This window comes from Mauremys mutica, chromosome 2, assembly GCF_020497125.1.
Source record: "Mauremys mutica isolate MM-2020 ecotype Southern chromosome 2, ASM2049712v1, whole genome shotgun sequence".
Lineage (NCBI taxonomy): Eukaryota > Metazoa > Chordata > Testudines > Geoemydidae > Mauremys > Mauremys mutica.
The window spans coordinates 84,875,899-84,894,908 of record NC_059073.1 but is presented as its reverse complement, the minus strand read 5'-3'; the positions used below and the strand labels follow the sequence as shown (position 1 = coordinate 84,894,908).

Sequence of the window (19,010 nt, the reverse complement as noted above, 5' to 3'; positions counted from 1 at the left end):
TTTAAGCTTGCTGCCTATTTATTTCATTGGATGATTACTGGTTGTTTTGTTATGTGAAGGAGTAAATAACACTTCCTGATACACTTTCTCTACACTATTCATGATTTTATAGACCTCTATCATATCCCCACTGGTAATCTCTTTTCCAATATGAACCGTCCCAGTCTTTTTAATCTATTTTCTTAAGGAAGCTGTACCAACCCCTAATCATTTTTGTTGCTCCTCTCTGTACCTTTTCCAATTAAAATATATTTTTTCAGATGGGGTGACAAGAACTGCATGCAGTATTCAAGGTGTGGGAGTACCATGGATTTATATAGTGGCATTATGATATTTTTCTGTCTTATTATATATCCCTTTCCTAACGGTTGCTAATAGTCTGTTTGCTTTTTTGACTGCCACCACACGTTGAACAGATTTTTTTTGAGAATTATCCATGATGACTCCAAAGTCTTTCTTGAGTGGTAACAGCTAATTTAGACCCCATAATTTTGTATGTATTGTTGGGATTATGTTTTCCAATGTGCATTACTTTGTACTGATCAACATTGAATTTCATCTGCTGTTTTCTTGCCTGGACATCCAGTTTTGTGAGATCCCTTTTTTAACACTTTGCAGTCAGCTTTGGACTTAACTTTCTTAATTAATTTTGTATTGTCTGCAAATTTTGCCATCTTACTGTTTACCCCCCTTTCCAGATAATTTATGAATATGTTGAACACCACAGGGCCCAGTACAGATCATTGAGGATCGCACTATTTATCTCTCTTCTCTTGGAAAACCGAATATTCTTGCCATTTGTTTCCTCTCTTTTAACCGGTTACAGATCCATGAGAGAACCTTCTCTCTTATCCCATGGTTGCTTAGTTTGCTTAAGAGCATTTGGTGTGGGCCCTTTTCAAAGACTTTCTGAAAGTCCAAGTACAGTATATCACCTGGATCAGCCTTGTCCACATGCTTGTTAAGTCCCTCAAAGAATTCCAGTAGGTTGGTGAGGCATGATTTCTCTTTACAGAAGCTATGTTGGCCCTTTCCCAACATATGTTCATCTGTATCTAATAATTCTGTTCTTTACTATAGTTTCAGCTAATTCGCCTGGTACTTAAGTTAGGATAATTGGCCTGTAATTGGCCAGTATTGCCTCTGGCGCCTTTTTTAAAAAATCAGCATTAAATTAGCTATCCTCCAGTCATCTGGTAGAGAGGCTTATTTAAGTAATAGGTTGCATACCACAATTATTAGTTTTGCAATTTCATATTTGAGTTCCTTCTGAACTCTTGGGTGAACACCATCTGGTCCTGGGGACTTATTACTGTTTAGTTTATCAATTTGTTCCAAAACCTCCTCTGACACTTCAATCTGGGACAGTTCCTCAGATCTGTCGCCTAAAAAGAATGGCTCAGGTGTGAGAATCTCCCTCCCATCCTCTCCAGTGAACAGTAATGCAAAGAATTCATTTAGTAAAGACTGACTAAAACACAAGAGGCCAGTCTGCCCCACTTATGCACGTTGTGTAGTGCCTTACTCCACAAGTAGCTCCATTGAAATCAATAACATAAGGGTGGCAGAATTGGCACTCAACATTTGGCCCAAAATATCTTCAAATTGTTACTTAAAATACAAAAATGTTAGTTGTATATTGCTTAAAATAAATGAACTATTACTATATATTATCTTTTTAAATGGTGGTTTGTTTGTTTTTTAATAATTTTCTCCCAGGCACATCTTTGAGCCAAGTTTTCTATCCATCAGCACTGGTTTTTGTAATAAGAAAACTGACAGAGCCATAAGTAAAATGTTACTACAAGATTAAATTTGGTAGTAGTATGCTAAGAGTTTAAATTATTCAGGACTAGTGAAGTGTATATAAAAATGCATAAAATATACCCACTAACTATTTTTAAGTGTAGGACTGTACCTGTTCTTTGGCAGATGTGAACATTGACACATCCTTAGAGAAAACATTTCTCAAAATGATAAACTCCAGGCCCCAAAGTTTTCATAGCTAACTTTGATGCAACTCCTTCCGTAAGGCTTCCATGTATATTCATGACTAAGCTGCCTTAAAATCAGGACTTCTGCTCCACCTCTTTATTGAGGGTCTTTGGTCTCTCACTCACCTTTCATTCCAGTCCATTTCCATAAACAAGTGGCCAGCCTGATGCTGTCATGGTCACACACCCGAGAAGGTAGAAACTAGGATGGTTCGACTCTTCAGGTAAGTTCTCACCAATTGGCTTGCCACCTAGTAAATGAGAATTGTTTGTGTTGTCACAGCAGAGCAATAGGTGTCATTCCATGGGGCCTGAGCACAGCAGCCTCAGCAGTGTATGGCTGCTCCACATATGTTGGCATGTTCAAGGAACTGTATGTGGCAAGAGAAGGTTAGAATTACATGCATTCTGTCCCTAATGGTTGCAATTCAGGCACTGAGGTTTCGCTGAGTTGCAGCCTTAGAAAGCTTCAGAGCACTTCATGCAATGAAAAAATTGCCACTACCCTGCAGAGAGCATCTTGTATGTAACCAAATTTTGATCTGAAAAGTAGATTCTGTGGTGATGTGCACCAGTTTCACCATAAATCTAGGACTTATTCTGTTGAGTGACTTTGATGTAAACCAGAGTATTTTGAAGGCTGCTGTTTAATGTAAAATCATTTAAATTTTGATGCCATTTTTTTATTAGATTTGGATATTGACACCTTCCAAATTTATCAGCCTCAGCTTACAGTTGCCAGAAAGCTCTTGTCCCAGGTATGTGCTATAGCAGACAGTGGCAATCAAAGCCTGGATCTGGGCCACTTCAGCAAAGTAGACTTCATCATTATAGTCCCTCGTTCAGAGGTTCTGGTCCAGCAAACCCTTCAACGGATTCGACAATCAGGTAAAGGGATGGGGAGGAAAGCAGTGTATTAAATCAAAACTGCGTATGTATGTACCCTGTTATATAGTGCTAGAGTAAACTGTTTAAAAATTTATTCTGGAGGTCCCAGCTTTGTTCAGTTATTTAGTGTCACATGTAAGTTCTAAAGAGTCTGCATTCACAAAATTGGACCAACTGCATTTACTGTGTAGGTGGTAAGAGGCATTGCCATATTTACCTAAAGACTGGATGGCTATGACCTGAGGCAACATCTAGCAGTTGAAATGAGAAAACAGGGATGAACAAATGGCTTTTCATTTTGCCCCCACAATAGTATATTCATAGGAACACAGGCATTGCCATACCAAGTCAAATAGCAGTCTGTCTAGTCCAGTGTCCTGTGTCCAGCAATTGTCAATAGCAGATATTTCAGAGGAAGGTGCAAGAAACCCCTTCGTGGATAATTAATGGAATAACCTGCCTACTGAGGTTTCTTCCTCCCCCTATCAGTTAGTGGTTGGCTTATACTCTGAACCATGAGGGTTTATATCCTTTTTTAAAACTGTCATATTTAGTGTAACTATGGATTCTCTATATAAATGTCTAATAATTTTTTAATCTTATTAAGCTCTCGGCCTCTGTCTTGTTGCAATGAGTTCCATAGGATAATTATGCATTCTGCTAAAAAAGTTCTTTCATCAATTTTAAACATGCTGCCTTTCAATTAATTTGATATTCCCTTGCTCTTGCTCTCAATATAATATAGTATAATTATATAGTATAATGAAAAGGTAAAGAGGAACTTCCAATGCAACTTCTCTATACTTTTTTTTTATATGCCTACCACAGAATCATCGAAATATGTAGGACTGGAAAGGACCTTGAGGGGTCATCTAGTCCAGTTCCCCCCCCCCCCCACGCTGAGGCTGGATCAAGTAAACCTAGACCATCCCTGACAGGTGTTTGTCTAACCTGTTCTTAAAAACCTCCAGTGATGGGGATTTCACAATCTCCCTTGATAACTTATTCTGGTACTTAACCATCCATATAGTTAGAGTTTTTCCTAATATCTAACCTAAATCTCCCTTGCTACAGATTAAGTCCATTACTTCTTGTCCTACCTTCAGTGGACGTGGAGAACAATTGATCACAGTCCTGTTTATAACGGCCCTTGACATATCTGAGGATTGTTTTCAAGTCGTTGTCCTCCTCTCCCCATTCCCCCAGTCTTCTTTTCTCAGGACTAAACATGACCAATTTTTTTTAAACCTTTCCTCACAGGTCAAGTTTTCTAAACCTTTTATCAGTTTTGTTGCTCTCCTCTGGACTCTTTTCAATATGTCCATATCTTCTTTAAAGTGTGGTGCCCCAAAACAGGACACTGTAACTGAGGCCGAGTAAAGAGAGAGGTTACCTTCTGTGTCTTACATACAACACTCCTGTTAGTACACCCCAGAATACTTTGCTTTTTTTTGCCACTGCATCATATTGTGGCCTCCCATTAAATCTGTGATACATTGTAACTTCCCAGTTCCTTTTCTGCAGTGCTACAGCCTAGGAAATTATTCAACATTTTGTAGTTGTGCATTGGATTTTTCCTTCATTAAGTGTAACTATTTGCATTTGTCTTTTGAATTTCATCTTGTGGATTTCAGATCAATTCTCCAATTTATCTAGGTCATTTTGAATTCTAATCCTACCCTCCAAAGTGCTCTAGCAATCTCTCCCAGCTTGGTGTCAACTCCAAAATGTATAAGCACACTCTCCACTCCATTGTCCAAGTTGTTAATGAAAATATTGACTAGTATCAGACCCAGGACAGACCCCTGTGGGAGCCCTCTAGATATGTCCTCCTGGTTTGACAGCGAATCATGATAACGACTCTGTTTTTTTTAAACTATTTGTGAACCCACCTTTATAGAATTTCATGTAGACCACTTTTCCCTAGTTTGCTTATGAGACTATCATGTGGAACTGTGTGAAGCATTCCTGAAATCAAGTCTTCTCGTTTATTTTCCCCATAAAAACTAAAACAGTCCCAGTCTTGTCAGTGTCTTCTGATAAAGAAAGCCTCCCATATATCTCATATATTTGGTTGTCCACCTCTGCATCCCTTCTATTTCTTTGATATTTTTGAGATAAGGTGACAACAACTAAACACATTATTTGAAAAGAGGGTGCCTCATTGATTTATATAATGGCATTATTATTTTCTCTTCCATTCCTCAGACAGTCTAAAACGATGTTTCCTATTTTGCTGCTCCTGTGCACTGAGCAGAGGTTCTCTCTCAGCTGTTCTTTATGCTCAGGTTGAATATAATAATTCCCAAGACAGCTTACAGGGATTGCAGGCAAGATGCTTCTGTACTTCCTACCCATTGGAGTAGGCTGGAGGAATATGCCAGCAATTTTAGTTTTGCCTGAGGGCAATAGAAAAGATTGACCCAATATTGGCAAGAGGCATCTGTAAACTTATGAATTTTTGAAGGGGATGCCCAAGAATCTTTTTCTCAGGTATCCATCTAATGGGAAGAAAGTATTAGCCAAGTACAGGGAAACTTAACTTAGTGTCACTGAGTCTGACCCAACTCAATGCCATATTGAAGATTCGTACATAGATCTAAATTATTTTTTTCTAGTAATGTTGAGAGTCTCTGGTCTGCTCATAAATCCATCCCCTTCTTGGAGGAAATCTAGAAGTGGGGAAATAACTTTCACTCACCACCATGAAAGTAAATCTATCCCACTAATGCCTTGTCTGCACTACAGAGCTTGGTTGAAAAAAGGCAGCTTTTGTTGACAGAACAGCAGAGGTGTACACACTGCTATGCTACTTTTGCAGACAAAACTCTCTTGTTTTGCCAACAGAATGAAATCACATTGACGAGAGGCACAGATCTTTTTGTGGCCAAGTCATATTGACGAAGTGTCAGTGTAGACACCGCACTTAGTTTTGTCACAGTAAATGGCCTCCAGGAGGTGTCTCTCAATGCCCATCCTGACCACTCTGATCAACAGTTCAAACTCCACTGCCCTGCTGCCAGGTAAACAAGCATCTGCCCTTCCCCCTTTAAAGGCCCAGGACTTAAATTCCACTTCCTGTTTGCTCGGCGTGGAGAGCCCACATCGCATTTTCCCAGCTGACCATAGCGGTTCCTCGCAACAAACGCTCTCCCTCTTGGACCACTGTGAAGCAGTTGGATCTGCTGAGTATATGGGGAGACGAGGTGTCCAGTCCCAGCTTTGCTCCAGTTATAGGAACTTCGATACCTACAGGCAGATTTCCCATGGGTTTTGTGAGAAGGGCTACGAATGGGACACAGTGCAGTGCCAAGCAAAGATAAAGGAGCAGAGGCAGGTGTACCAGAAGGCAAGAGAGGTGACCCGTTGCTCTGGTGCTGTGGCCAGAGCTGCTGCTGCTTCTCTCAGGAGCTGGATGCCATACTTGGCAGTGATCCATCTCCACCACCAAGGGCCCTTTAGAGGGACTGGAGGCAGCGGACAGTGGAGCTAACCCCGAAGACAAAGTTGTGGATGACGAGGTGGAGTTGGAGGACATTGTGGAGCCCATGAAAGGGTCGTGTGTTGTTGTGGCGAGTCAGGAATTCTTTTCCACTCCGGAGGGATCTAGTCCATCCCAGCACTCCATCTTCGGTGAGCATAATGCAGGAGAGGAGACCCCTGGTAAGTGATCTTTTTGAGTTGATGCTGCTTGATTATATGATGTACAGCTGTCCTTTGCTCTGTATACTGTAGAGGTGGGTGAATGGATAGAAATGTGCAAGACTAGCTGTGTGCTTCACATTCCCCTGTGCAGCTAAGCAGTGCAGCAGAACAGTGTGGAATCCTCCAGAGAAATCTTTAGAAAATGTTCTTGGAGGAACTCGGCAATCACTTGTGCAGGGACCAAAGTGGCACACATAGGGACCAGGTCTGAAGCTGCACGCATGCAGGAGATATGCACCCTTTCATCTTTGCTTACCCTCAGGAGTGAGATATTGGCTTCAGTGACCCCTGTCTGTGGAAAATGGTTGTAGAATTTACAATATTGTCCCGTTGCCTTCACTGATCCCCTGAAACCATCACCTATATCCTTTGCCCCATCTTGAACACCTACCCCTCACCTGGGAGAAACTCACTGTGGTTAGGGTGTTCACTGAGATGTGTGACAGTGAGAAAGTGGTTAGTATGTTAAAAGAGGTGTATTTTACTATAATGATTCAATGCTGTACGTGAACTAACAATCATGCGTCTGTGTATTGCTTCTTGTGCTTCTGCAGATGTGGCCTTCAGGGGAACCCCCTACACACTGGAGAGGTGCCTCTGCCAGATGAGAAAGCAACCAAGGCAGAGCAAGGAGGATATGTTCCGAGAGGTGATCCAAGCCTCTGAGTCAGGAAAAAAAGAGAACACAAGGAGTTAAGAGAAATGGAAAGGCGGGACAGAAAGGACAGTGAGGAGCACATTATAAAGGCCCAGGAGCAGATGATAAAAGTGATGGAGGAGCAAACAGAGATGTTGAAGTCCCTAATCATGCTCCAGGCAGAACAAATGCATGCTCACCCACCCCTGCAGCCAAAACAGAACTGTTTCCCATGTCCTCCCCAAACTCTTCCTGCACATTCCTTGCAACTTCCTGGAACATCTTGGTATCCCGTTCACTCCACACCTTAGGACAACTTCCAAAATGATAGCTGGATTTACTCACAGCTTTGACAGCCTCCCCTGCCCAAAACTGTTATCTCGCTACACCAACTCTTTTATATGTGTTAATTGGTGTTTAATAAAAACAAACTGTCTGAAAGATAAACAATCTTTATTTGTGTCCTACACATAGTGATCGCTGCTGGTATTAAAACACACATGCATTTTAATAATTTGCTTACTACAAATCCCACTCAGGAATTATCACAAGTTTTAGGCAAAATAAGATAACAGAAATTAATGAAGCATGGCAGATTGCTTTATAGAAATACACATTACTGGAGCTCATTATCAAAATTTTGCCTCAAAGCCTCCCTGAGTCGAATTGCCCCACCCCCACCCCCCCGTTGTGCCCCTCTAATAGCCTTGGTATCTGGCTGCTCAAAATCAGCAACCAGGCAATCTGCCTCAGCACTCCACCCCTGGGGAAACTTTTCATTCCTAGCCTCGCAAAGATTAAGGAGTGTGCAGCAGGCTCCTATGACCATGGAAATGCTTTCCTCATTAAGATTTTTTTAATCTGCCAAACGTACAATCCATGGTCATTCTGCACCTTCTCAGCCTATTGTTGAAGTGCTCCTTGCTGCTGTCCCTTTACCCACTTCTACAGTATACAGAGCAAAGGACAGCTGTACATCATATAACCAAGCAGCATCAACTCAAAAAGATCACTTACCAGGGGTCTCCTCTCCTGCATCATGCTCACTGGCGATGGAGTGCCGGGATGGGCTAGACCCTTCTGGAGTGCAAAAGAGTTCCTGACTCACTGCAACACTGCACAACCCTTTTGTGGGCTCCACAAATGTCCTCCAACTCCACCTCCTCATCCACAACTTTTTCCTCAGGGTTAGGTCCACTGTCCGCTGCCTCCAGCCCCTCCAAAGTGTCCTTGGTGGTGGAGGTAGGATGACCACCAAGGATGGTGTCCAGCTCCTGATAGAAGTGGAAGCTCTTGGGCGCAGCATGGGAGTGACGGTTTGCCTCTCTTGCCTTCTGGTACATCTGCCTCAGCCCCTTTATCTTCGCTCGGCACTGCACCATGTCCCGTTCATAGCTCTTCTCACAAAACCACAGGAAATCTGCCCATAGGTTGATATGACTTTCCCCCAAAAAGCTCTCTGCCTCTCGTCAAGGTGGTTTTATTTTGTCAGCAAAACAGGAGAGTTCTGTCAGCAAAAATAGCACAGTAATGTGTACATATCTCCACTGTTCTGTCGACAAAAAGCAACGTTTGTTGACGAAACTCTGGAGTGTAGACAAGGCCTTATTTGTAGATAAAGGCAAGGGAATTTTCTTTTTTTCATTTTGGAAGGTGTTCTTGTTGACTTGGGCCTAGAAGAGAATGGGACAGCCTATCAGAGAGCTGAGAAATATGTAGTACGGCTAGACAATGAGATCCAAACTAAATTTGAAGTTTTTATGAGACGGGTGAAGCAGAATCCATACACCTTGTTTGTGCTGGTTCACGACAATGCCCACGTCGATTTAACAAGGTAAGTGCTTCACAATAGCAAGGCAAAAGTTTATTCTACTGTATATTAATACTCAGGATTTTTAATAAATCAAAATTATGATCTCAGCCTGATGTCTCCTTGTGCCCTAGCCATTTAAAGATTCATAAACAGAAGTCATCATCTTTGTCCATCCTAGATATTTCTTAAAACTATAATTCAGATTCGATTTAAGGTGGGGTCAACTTTAGATTTTTAAATCCCTAACAAGAATGCTCCTAGGGATCCCCCCTGCCATCCTTCTCCCTTTCCTCTGCATAGCCATTCTCATCCAACTTCTCATGTCTTTCCCAGTCCCATGTCTTTCCCATCTGTAACTGAGCAGAGTAGAAAAGAGACTGATAATCTTCCTCCCCCATCCCACCTTTAGCCACAAACCAATACTCTAGAACAAAGGAAAGGTCGAGTCCCTACCACCACCAAATCAGATCATCAGGGAGGAAACTGGTCTCCATTCTTCTACCTGTACATCACTGCAGAAACAAACCACTTACGGTAATGCCCAGTGGCCAGGGCAGGCTTAGGGTGCAATCCAGAGCAGTAGTCCAGTGTGCCTGGGTGGTCAGGTAGCCGGCAGGTCAATCTGTATTAGAGGCAGTCTGGGGCAATGGTCAGAGTTCTTGGAGGGGTCAGCAGCTGGAAAATCCAATCCATGGGGCTGGGTCAGTGGGCTGGGAAGCTGAGATCAGATGAGGTGGTGAGGCAGCAGGGGAAGTGAAGCAAGGCAAGGTGGTCTGGCGAGCAACCAGTTGGCACTAGTCTATTGCTCAGACAGCTGCTTCTTCCTCTGTATAGGTCGGGTACACAATAAGAGTGCTGCCTGTCCATCCAATCAGAGGTTTGGGATGTGACTCCTTTGGGCTTGTAGGCCTTTAGTATGAAGGCTGTTGGTCGCGTGAGCCTGTTTAGGACATTGCTATGGTATAGCAGCTAAGGCTGCTATTTAAGGACCTGGTGGGCCCTGGGTTCAGTACCAAGGTCCTGACATACCCAAACCTTCCCCATGTTAGTGAGCACAGTAGTTAACTGTGATCTTCCTAGTTAGTCTTGTTGTTTAAGCCTGAGTGTTTTTGTTTTGTTTTTATTTGTGTAGCCTTACAGAAAATATAACTATTTGCCACAGAGAGATAATGAGGGTCATTTGTTTTCTCTTCCTTTAAATACAACCCTGGTTACTTTAAGGTGAGAATTCTTAATATCAAAACAATGATAAAGCATCATGAGCATGGAGAGTAAGTGTCAGAGTTTAATCTGAGTGGCACAAAACAGAGAGACTTTCTCTCCATGTGACGTCCCATCATCACATGTCTTTTGAGAAATGAAGGCTATAAATTATACTGCCTTGCTCCATGCAAGAATCATCAAAAATTCTTATTTGCATAAAGACAGAGAGAATTTGACCCATGAGAGCAAAATATATTCCTTCTTATTTCACTGCTCAAGTATCCAGGTACAGTCTGTATTGTTTTGAGACACATTCGGACTGTAGAATTTTAGTAAACAAAATGCACTCTGTTATTTTTTTCTCAAAACCAAATTAGTATTATATTTTTATTGTGGTGCCAAATATGGAATTCTCCTATATCCTGTAGGTTTGTTGAGACAAGTGAGTGTTATGTCCACCTACCAGCAAGTGGAGACAGGAAATCAAACAAATTTTATGCCCTCAAAGTCCCCTATATAAGCAGGGCCGGCTCCAGGCACCAGTCTAGCAAGCAGGTGCTTGGGGCAGCCAACGGAGAGGGGCGGCACATCCGGCTCTTCGGCGGCGGGTCCCTCACTCCCTCTTGGAGCGAAGGACCAGCCACCAAAGTGCCGCCGAAGATGAAGCAGCGGCAGTAGAGCTGCAGATCGCGATTGTGGCTTTTTTCTTTTTTTTTCCTTCCCTGCTTGGGGCAGCAAAAACCCTGGAGCCAGCCCTGTATATAAGAACTGTTTCTGGTTGAGCAATCCAGTTAATTTTTGTCCCTGCTCCCCCACCTCTCTGCCCCATCCCCATTCATGTTACAGCCCGGTCCAGCTGAGACACTTCCTTCTCTTTTTAGCTTGTTTTTAATTTTTTCCTATGTTCTAAACTTTTAAATTGGCAGGCTGATTTAGTTGCTTCCCAGTGGGGGACTTCTCTCCATTATTTCTTGTGCACTCTTGGGCTTCTCTATACAGAACACCTTGCTGGTGTTCCTTTTCAGAATCTGATGACCTGGGGCTTTTGGGTCCCTGTTCATCTAGAGATGTTAATGTTACCAGTTGAATCTGAAGGCGACAGTAAAGCTGTTCTGTGTGTTTTTATTTCCACAGTGCCATCTCAAGTTCTCTATCACATGGTGAACCCAGTCATGGACTGGCTGATAGAGTTATTAACTGCAGAGAAGTCACTGAAGCTTTCAATCTCCTGGTCCTCCAAGTCAGCTCTTTCCCCTATGCCCTGCAGACACAGCAGTCCAGAATAAGCTCGAACAATGAGGTACATTGGATACAATTTGACAGTATGGTAAGTGTGTAACTGTTAAGCTAAGAGTTGTAGTATACTCTTACGTTTGCCACATTCTAGAATGTGTAACCCAGATATATAAACAGAAACCTGTGGAGAAATCTCTTTTCCACGCTGGAAATTGTTTACTACCTGAAGTTATAGTGGAGTCCCAGCCTTTTTCTCCTTGGGGCCATTGGAGGCCGAGGTGGCACTAATATTTAGACTTAGAAACACCACATTCTTAGCTTATATAGGTCTATAATATTGGTATTTTTCAAGTGACAGAACTATGTAATGAGTATACACTGAGCACTTACAGATGTAAATGCACTGCAGTTATTTCTCATGCAATGCAGGTACAGTGTAATTAATATATAGAAATTTGTCATTATGTACATGGATCCAGAATAATAATAAAAGGGCATAGTGCAGTATAGGCCACCAAAATATTAGTTCTGCCAGCCTTTTTATACCTAAAATTAGTTCAGGAGGTTCAACAAATTTCAAACTCGGAGTTTACTCATCTCTGTAATAGACCTTTATCAGGGCAAATGAAAATATGTATTTCTTAGGCCAGGTCTACACTGCAGACCTATATTGGTATAATTACATCACTTAGGGATGTGAGAAAACCGACCTAACCCTCAGTGTAGACAGCGCTATGTCAACAGGAGAGCTTCTCCCATGAACATAGCTATCGCCTCTCAGGGAGGTGGATTGACTATGCTGACGGGAGAAGCTTTCCTGGTGGCGTAGTAGCGTCTTCGCTAAAGCACTAGAGTGGCTCAGCTGCACTGGTGCAGCTGTAGCACTGTACGTGAAGGCAAGCCCTTAGTTATTAGAGCTGAATGACCAATGATAGCATGAGTTTAAAGCAAACTGATGTTGCCCATAACCAGTCTATAGTCGTGGTACTATGACACTAGTGCTTACTATTAATGTCATCCTAATACCCTGCCCTTGTATGCAGGCAATCACCATAATGCTAGTAAGTAATGCTTATATCAGGGGGACTTCCTGACATTAGCTCTTCTGGGAGGAACTGTATCTAGAATTAAAACTAAAAACACCTTAAAGGGGAAAAAATACAAAGGACAGCAGCCCATGATTTAAGCTTGTTTTGTAATAGGTAAGTCATCCCTGATCCCATAGGAACACAGGAATTTCCATAGAGGATCAGGCCCAGGGTCCATCTAGTCCATTATCCTGTCTCTAACACTGGCCAGCACCAGATCCTTCAGAGAAGGTGTAAGAACCCCCTAGTAGACATAGGTGGGATAATCACTCCCCTCATTTCATCTTATGCTGATCTCTAATAAATACTGGCTTAAGCCCTATTCATGAGGGTTAATGTCCCCTCCGAAATTTGTATTAGCATTAATTATGATGATTCTGAATATTCTTTCAATCCATAATATTAAATCCCAAGTATTTCCTGCTAAGACTAGGAATAATGTGCTGGAAAAATTTGTCTGTGTCTCTCTGTCTAACAAACTTAATCAAATGTTAAATTAGCAGCAAATATTTAACATCTTGTTTTCGATGGAAGAAGTCATTACTGGGAAGAATGAGAATCAAAGATATTTTCTCAGGAAAAATACTTTGTTTCATAATACAGGATAAACGTAAATTGTCTCTAACTTTCATTATGTTTGCGATCTCTTTTTTTGGAACAGGAGGAAATGAGCAGTGAAGAGAAGCTGTATTTTGGCTTGAATGAATACAGCAAATCTCTACAATGGGGAATCACTAGTCCTCTGCTGAGATGTGATGAAAACTTTGAGAAAATGGTGAACACACTCTTAGAAAGGTAAATAATAAGAGTTTTGAATTGTGCCTAACCATGACCCAAGCTTACATGCCATATCACAAATGGACAGAGACACAATGTCACAGTGTAACTGGTTATCAAGAAATGGTTAGGTCGCATTCTGAACAAACACTTAAAAGATATTCAATTAACAAATTAAAGTGCCATATATTAAAAACTGGCTGCCTCACTTCCCTCTCTTGCCTCAAAAATTTACAGGTGCAAATGTGAGTGCAATTTAGCTGTCCAATTTTGAAAATTTAGTCCATACATGCACTTCTTATAGTTGGCATTCAGTCACTCTGTCATAAATGGAATTGGATCAATGTGCAACACTAGGTATTTGGTAGAAGGATCGAAGTTCACACAGATATTTTCTTCATATTCTTCAATTTTATCTAGTGTAATCCACTAGGAAGTTAGCATAATGGATCCTGTTTAAAGTTTGCATTGTCTCACCACTCTTACATGTACATAACCTGGAATAAACCAAATGTAGATGTTATAACTTTTTTGACATTTCAGTTACAGGGTTCCAAAAATGCACCAGTTATTTAAACACATTTAGGCTTAAGAATGATGCTTTTGGAGTTTGGACAGCCCCTTGATACTGAAATTCCAGCAGTTTGTTCTATTTTTTATTTTGTAATTAATTTAATGATTGTGTCAGATTGATAGCCTTACAAACTGAAGTTCTCGGCTTCTCCAGGTAATCGATATGGCATAAGCAGTGGTGGTCCAGGCCTGCCCATTCTGTTTTACCATTTTGCCTTAGTCCTGATCTAGAAGGCTGAGTGGGTAATTCATTTTCTATGCTGTGGCTTCTCTGCAGAGAGTGACAAGAAGTTTGCCAGATGTGGACACTGTCCACTAGCAAATGAACTGAGAATTTCAATAAATTTCATATGGGTCACAGAACGGCCTCTTTATGGTGACCACTTTTGGTGTTTGCTGACCAGGATCTGACTAGCAATGGCTCCATATTCCCTTATAGAGAACAAAGCAATCCAGTTCCACAGGGCTAAGGCTGGATGTGTTGTAACATATAGATAAGAGAAGCTAAGTACAGGAACTAAGGCAGTACTATCATTTTCAACACTGCTGATATCATCAATGCAGCATGCTGTCTGTATATGTTGTCATTTGTGATTGTTCAAACCAACTTTTATTCCTATTACATTTCCATGTTTATTAAATATAGTAGTAGATTGTTACAATGACTAGACATCAGATGGTTTTCTCTTAGTTCAGTGGGTTTTCACTTTTTCTTAGTATCCAAATACTTGTTTGGATTTATAGTCACTGAATTTAGCTCCAACATGAGAAAAAGACTGTTATCATTTTGCTTGAAAGCCAAACTGTTTGTTGGATCTCAGCCAAGGGCAAACTAAGTGTGCTCCTGCACTAGCACATCATTAAGTCCTAGTCTTTTTGTGAGTGGTGTAAGTTTATACTCACCCCCCCCCCCCCTTAAAACTTCTTTCTTCCTCAAAACTTGGTTAAAGGAAAAAAAAACCCTTGGACAATTAAGTGAGAATGGATCATGAGCTTGTGCTATATGTGTTTGTACTGATACTAACAGTGTCTGAATTAGACTGTACCACCTTCTATAGTTGTACATGCCATGTATGGCTATAAAAATAGCATAATGCACTTACAGCTCATAATTGTTAATAGAGGTTGAGGATTTCAGTATTTATGTACTACACATAAAATGAGCTCCTTTTTCTTGCCATCCAGGCCTGCCTATGTCAGAGCTGACTTTCATGTGATGATTTTATTGAACGTATTTACTGACCAACATATAACTGTATTCCTCTGAAGGTACCCCAGGCTGCACAGCATGGTGATTCGCTGCTACCTTCTTATTCAGCAGTATTCTGAAGCCCTGATGGCTCTCACAACCATGGCCTCCCTTAGAGACCACAGCACCCCTGAGACACTCAGCATAATGGATGACCTCATCACTTCACCAGGAAAGAATAGGAATGGTTGTGGCCATATGCTTATCATTAGAGTTCCCTCCGTGCAGTTAGCAATGCTAGCAAGGGAGAGGTTACAAGAAGTGAGAGACAAATTAGGTCTGCAGTATCGTTTTGAGATCCTTCTTGGGAACCCAGCTTCAGAATTTACTGTTGCTAAGCACTTTGTGACACGATTAAAGGTTAGTAGGAATTAAATGTTTCTGTGCAAGATTGTAACTTGTGTAAATGATGTCGTACAGATTAAATTCCTGTGAGGGACTAATTTTTAATTCCATCCCACCACTTAATACCTTCTCCCATGCACTCCCACATAGTTTGTTGAATTTTTATCTCACTCCCGCAGCTGTGGCAGTGGGTCCTGCAGGACCTGTGGGATCCCAGTCCCACTGCAGGGCTCTAGTCAAAATCTTGTGTGTACCTACACATTTATGGACCTATGTGTTAGTTCTTACATGGAAAAGGGGCATATTTAATATGGTTTGTTCTGTGTGGGTGTAGTCTACTTTTGGTCATCGTAACCATTTTAGGGTGCAGGAAAAAATATTAAGTTGTTGTTGGTCCTAGAAGTAAAAGATAGCATGTTACCTAACTTTTCCAAGTTGAATAACAAACAGTATGAAACAATCTTCATTAAAAACCAGATAGGTTACTTCCTTGACTCTCTGAGAGCTGAGCTTAAATCCCAGTACATGAACTAATTCTGTTCTGTTCATTTATCTGTCATCTACTCTGTCCTTACAACTGTTGTCTACCCTGCCTATAGCTGGTAAAGTATTCTGATAGGCATAGAATTGAGTCTTTTGTCAGTCCATTGCATGACAAAAGCCTCTTCTTCGCAACTTGATGTTCACCACGTGAAAAACGTTGGTTAGGACCTTGATTTCTTTAGCTAGTATGTATTTGTGAGTGCATGACACTGTTTAGCTACTACGTATTTACAAGTGCATGATGCTACTAGCAAAGTCTATCTCCCACACTGACTTTACCCCCATATTGAAACTACTGGAGAGTGACTACCTTTTATAGAATAGTAGGCATACCTCTACCCCAATATAACGCGACCTGATATAACACAAATTTGGATATAATGCGGTAAAGCAGTGCTCCAGGAGGGTGGGACTGCGCACTCCGGCAGATCAAAGCAAGTTCGATATAACGCGGTTTCACCTATAACGCGATAAGATTTTTTGGCTCCCGAGGACAGCGTTATATCAGGGTAGAGGTGTATATTAAAGTGGAAAGGAATTTCCTAGTTATCCAGCCCAAGTCTCTACTTTAAGCTCAAAGATTCTTCTTCTGACTTGTTTTATTTTCAAGACATTCAGTGATACACAGCCATATACAATTGGATCCTAAGGGCCACATTTGCATTCTAGACAAGTTGCTCTTGGCACACGAAGAGAAACCGGGAGTAAAGGTGGCTTTAAACACTGAGACTGCCTTAACCTGTGCCTGGTTGCAATAGCCTTTTTGAGGGGCTGTTCTTGAGGAAAAAATTAGCAGCAGTGCAGTTCATGCTGGTTGCACCCTTTACCTTTCACAATACAGTCCCAGCAGCTGCAATGGGGACAGCGTAGGGCTATCTTCAGTAGCTCAGTGCCACCCAGGGAACGTCCTTATGCCAGGGTATTTCCTAGAGGTTGGTTCAACCCCCTTTAAAACCCTGTAATAGCTAGGGGTGAAAGTAACTTACAGGACTTACCAGTAATGCCAGAGTCCTGAGGGGGCGTGGTCTTGTCCAGAAGAGGTGTGGCCTCAAGCGGAAGAGGCGGGGCCTCTCAAGATTTAAAGGCCCTGAGGCACCGGCTATGGCTGGGAGCCCCAGGGCCTTTAAATCAACCAGGGGCTCCCAGCTGAAGAGGTGGCTGGGAGCCCCCTGGGGCTCAGGGGCAAATTAAAGGGCCCGGGGCTCTGGTCGCCGTGGGGAACCCCGAGCTTTGCCGGGCTGGGGCCGGGATCTAAAGGGCCCAGAGCTCCTGCCACTGCGGGGAGCCCAGAGCCCTTTGAATCCCAGCTCCAGCCTGGCCACCGGAGCCGCGGGCGGGATTTAAAGGGCTCTGGGCTGCCCACAGCTGCAGGCAGCCCAGAGCCCTTTAAATCCCCGCCACGGAAGCCGGTGCGGTCCGGCACGGTGTACTGGCTCTTGCCGGTACGTCGTACCAGACCGTACCGGCTTACTTTCACCTCTGGTAATAGCGATCCTACACAATCTGTGTCATGGGAATTCTCCATTGGCCCACTGCCATTTATTTATAGCCCCTGTGTGCCACAGCAGGACATGTGCCTCAGTAGAAATCGAAATCAAAACTACTAATGTGGCAGCTGATGCTTGGGGAATCCTTGTAGCTGCATCAAATTGAGTGGAGAGCCACAGTCAAGTGGAGAACAAAAAGACCAGGCTTGAGAACCTCCGAATGACTTTCTCACTCCTCTCCCACGTGGTAGAAGACAAAATGTCTTTGGAAGCCAACGAAACTTCAGGGCCTCAAATTTGTTTTCTTATTTCATGTCAGGTGCTTGGAAAAACCCAATACCAGCACTGAAGTGTGCAAATGAGGGCAGTAAACATGCACTCCCTCCACCTGCTCCCAAATCACTAACTCTAACTCATTCCAAACTTGAAGGATATGTCTACACAGCAAAGAAAAACCTGGTGCTGGCCCATCTAGGCTGACTCAGGCTCATGGGCTGCAGGGCTGCAGGGCTGTTTCATTGCTGTGTAGACTTCCAGGCTTGGGCTGGAGCCCAAGCTCTGGGACCTTCCCACTTCCCAGGGTCTTAGAGCCCGGACTCCAGCCTGAGCCCAGACGTCTACAGGGCAATGAAACAGCCTCGCAGCCTGAGCCCGAGTCATCTGGCATGGGCCAGTCGCAGGTGTCTAGTTGCTGCATAGACATATCCTATTCTGGCTGGGGATATAAGAGATGGAGGGGTTTCCCTGCCTCCCCCCATGTGTATGAATGTAGGGCTCCTGAGCACATCCCATTCACAGCCAAGCATTGCTGCCCCTCCCCCACTTTCCTCCTACACTAATTTGTCCATTGTTGCAATTGATGTAAAATCAAACATATGAGTCTTTTAGCCATTTTGATATCACAATCTCTTCAAATGGAGCATCGCTTGTCCTCTTCTTCTTTTCTTCTCCTTTACATCTTGGTGTATCTTTCATGTGCCGTCTGCAGCATCTGTTTTCCCTTATTCTGTATTTAATAACTTTATTGTTTTACACCTTTTCTTTCTAATACCATTCTTCTTTCTCTTCAGTTCCCTTGTTCTTTGCTGACTTTTCCTCTCTCCAACTTCATTTTGTTTCTCTCTTCATATTTGGTACTTCGCTCTTAAAATTTTCATACAGAGCAAAAGGAAAGGATTCATAAAGAAAAGAAAAGAAGCAGATACCTTCTCCCTTTGTCCTCCAGTCTGATGGTTGTCTCTATTTCCACACACACTCTGGCTTCCCTGGTGTTTGTGGGGTAGGGAGGCAAGAAAGGGGGAGAAGAGAGATTGGAGAAAGTTCCTTAGGGTATGTATATCCACACTTCCACAATATCTCACTCATTTCTGTTTGTGGGAGGGGGCAGAGAGAGGATCCTGTCTGTTGGGAGGCCTCAGTTCAAAGTAGAGACGAATGCTTTCTTTACTCCATCCTTGAGGAGAATTGTACGT

General features: G+C 42.5%; 1 protein-coding gene across 5 annotated transcripts in view; it reads left to right on the top strand.

Moving 5' to 3' along the window:
- The window catches only part of GREB1L (GREB1 like retinoic acid receptor coactivator), a 218,130-nt gene that overhangs the window by 155,654 nt on the left and 43,466 nt on the right, over positions 1-19,010 (top strand). For all 5 annotated transcript variants that reach the window (XM_045008101.1, XM_045008100.1, XM_045008097.1 and 2 more), the window contains 5 exons: positions 2,685-2,882; positions 8,878-9,058; positions 11,375-11,567; positions 13,226-13,359; positions 15,184-15,523. In XM_045008101.1, coding sequence (XP_044864036.1) covers positions 2,685-2,882; positions 8,878-9,058; positions 11,375-11,567; positions 13,226-13,359; positions 15,184-15,523 — 1,046 coding nt within the window. The remainder of the gene's footprint in view (positions 1-2,684; positions 2,883-8,877; positions 9,059-11,374; positions 11,568-13,225; positions 13,360-15,183; positions 15,524-19,010) is intronic.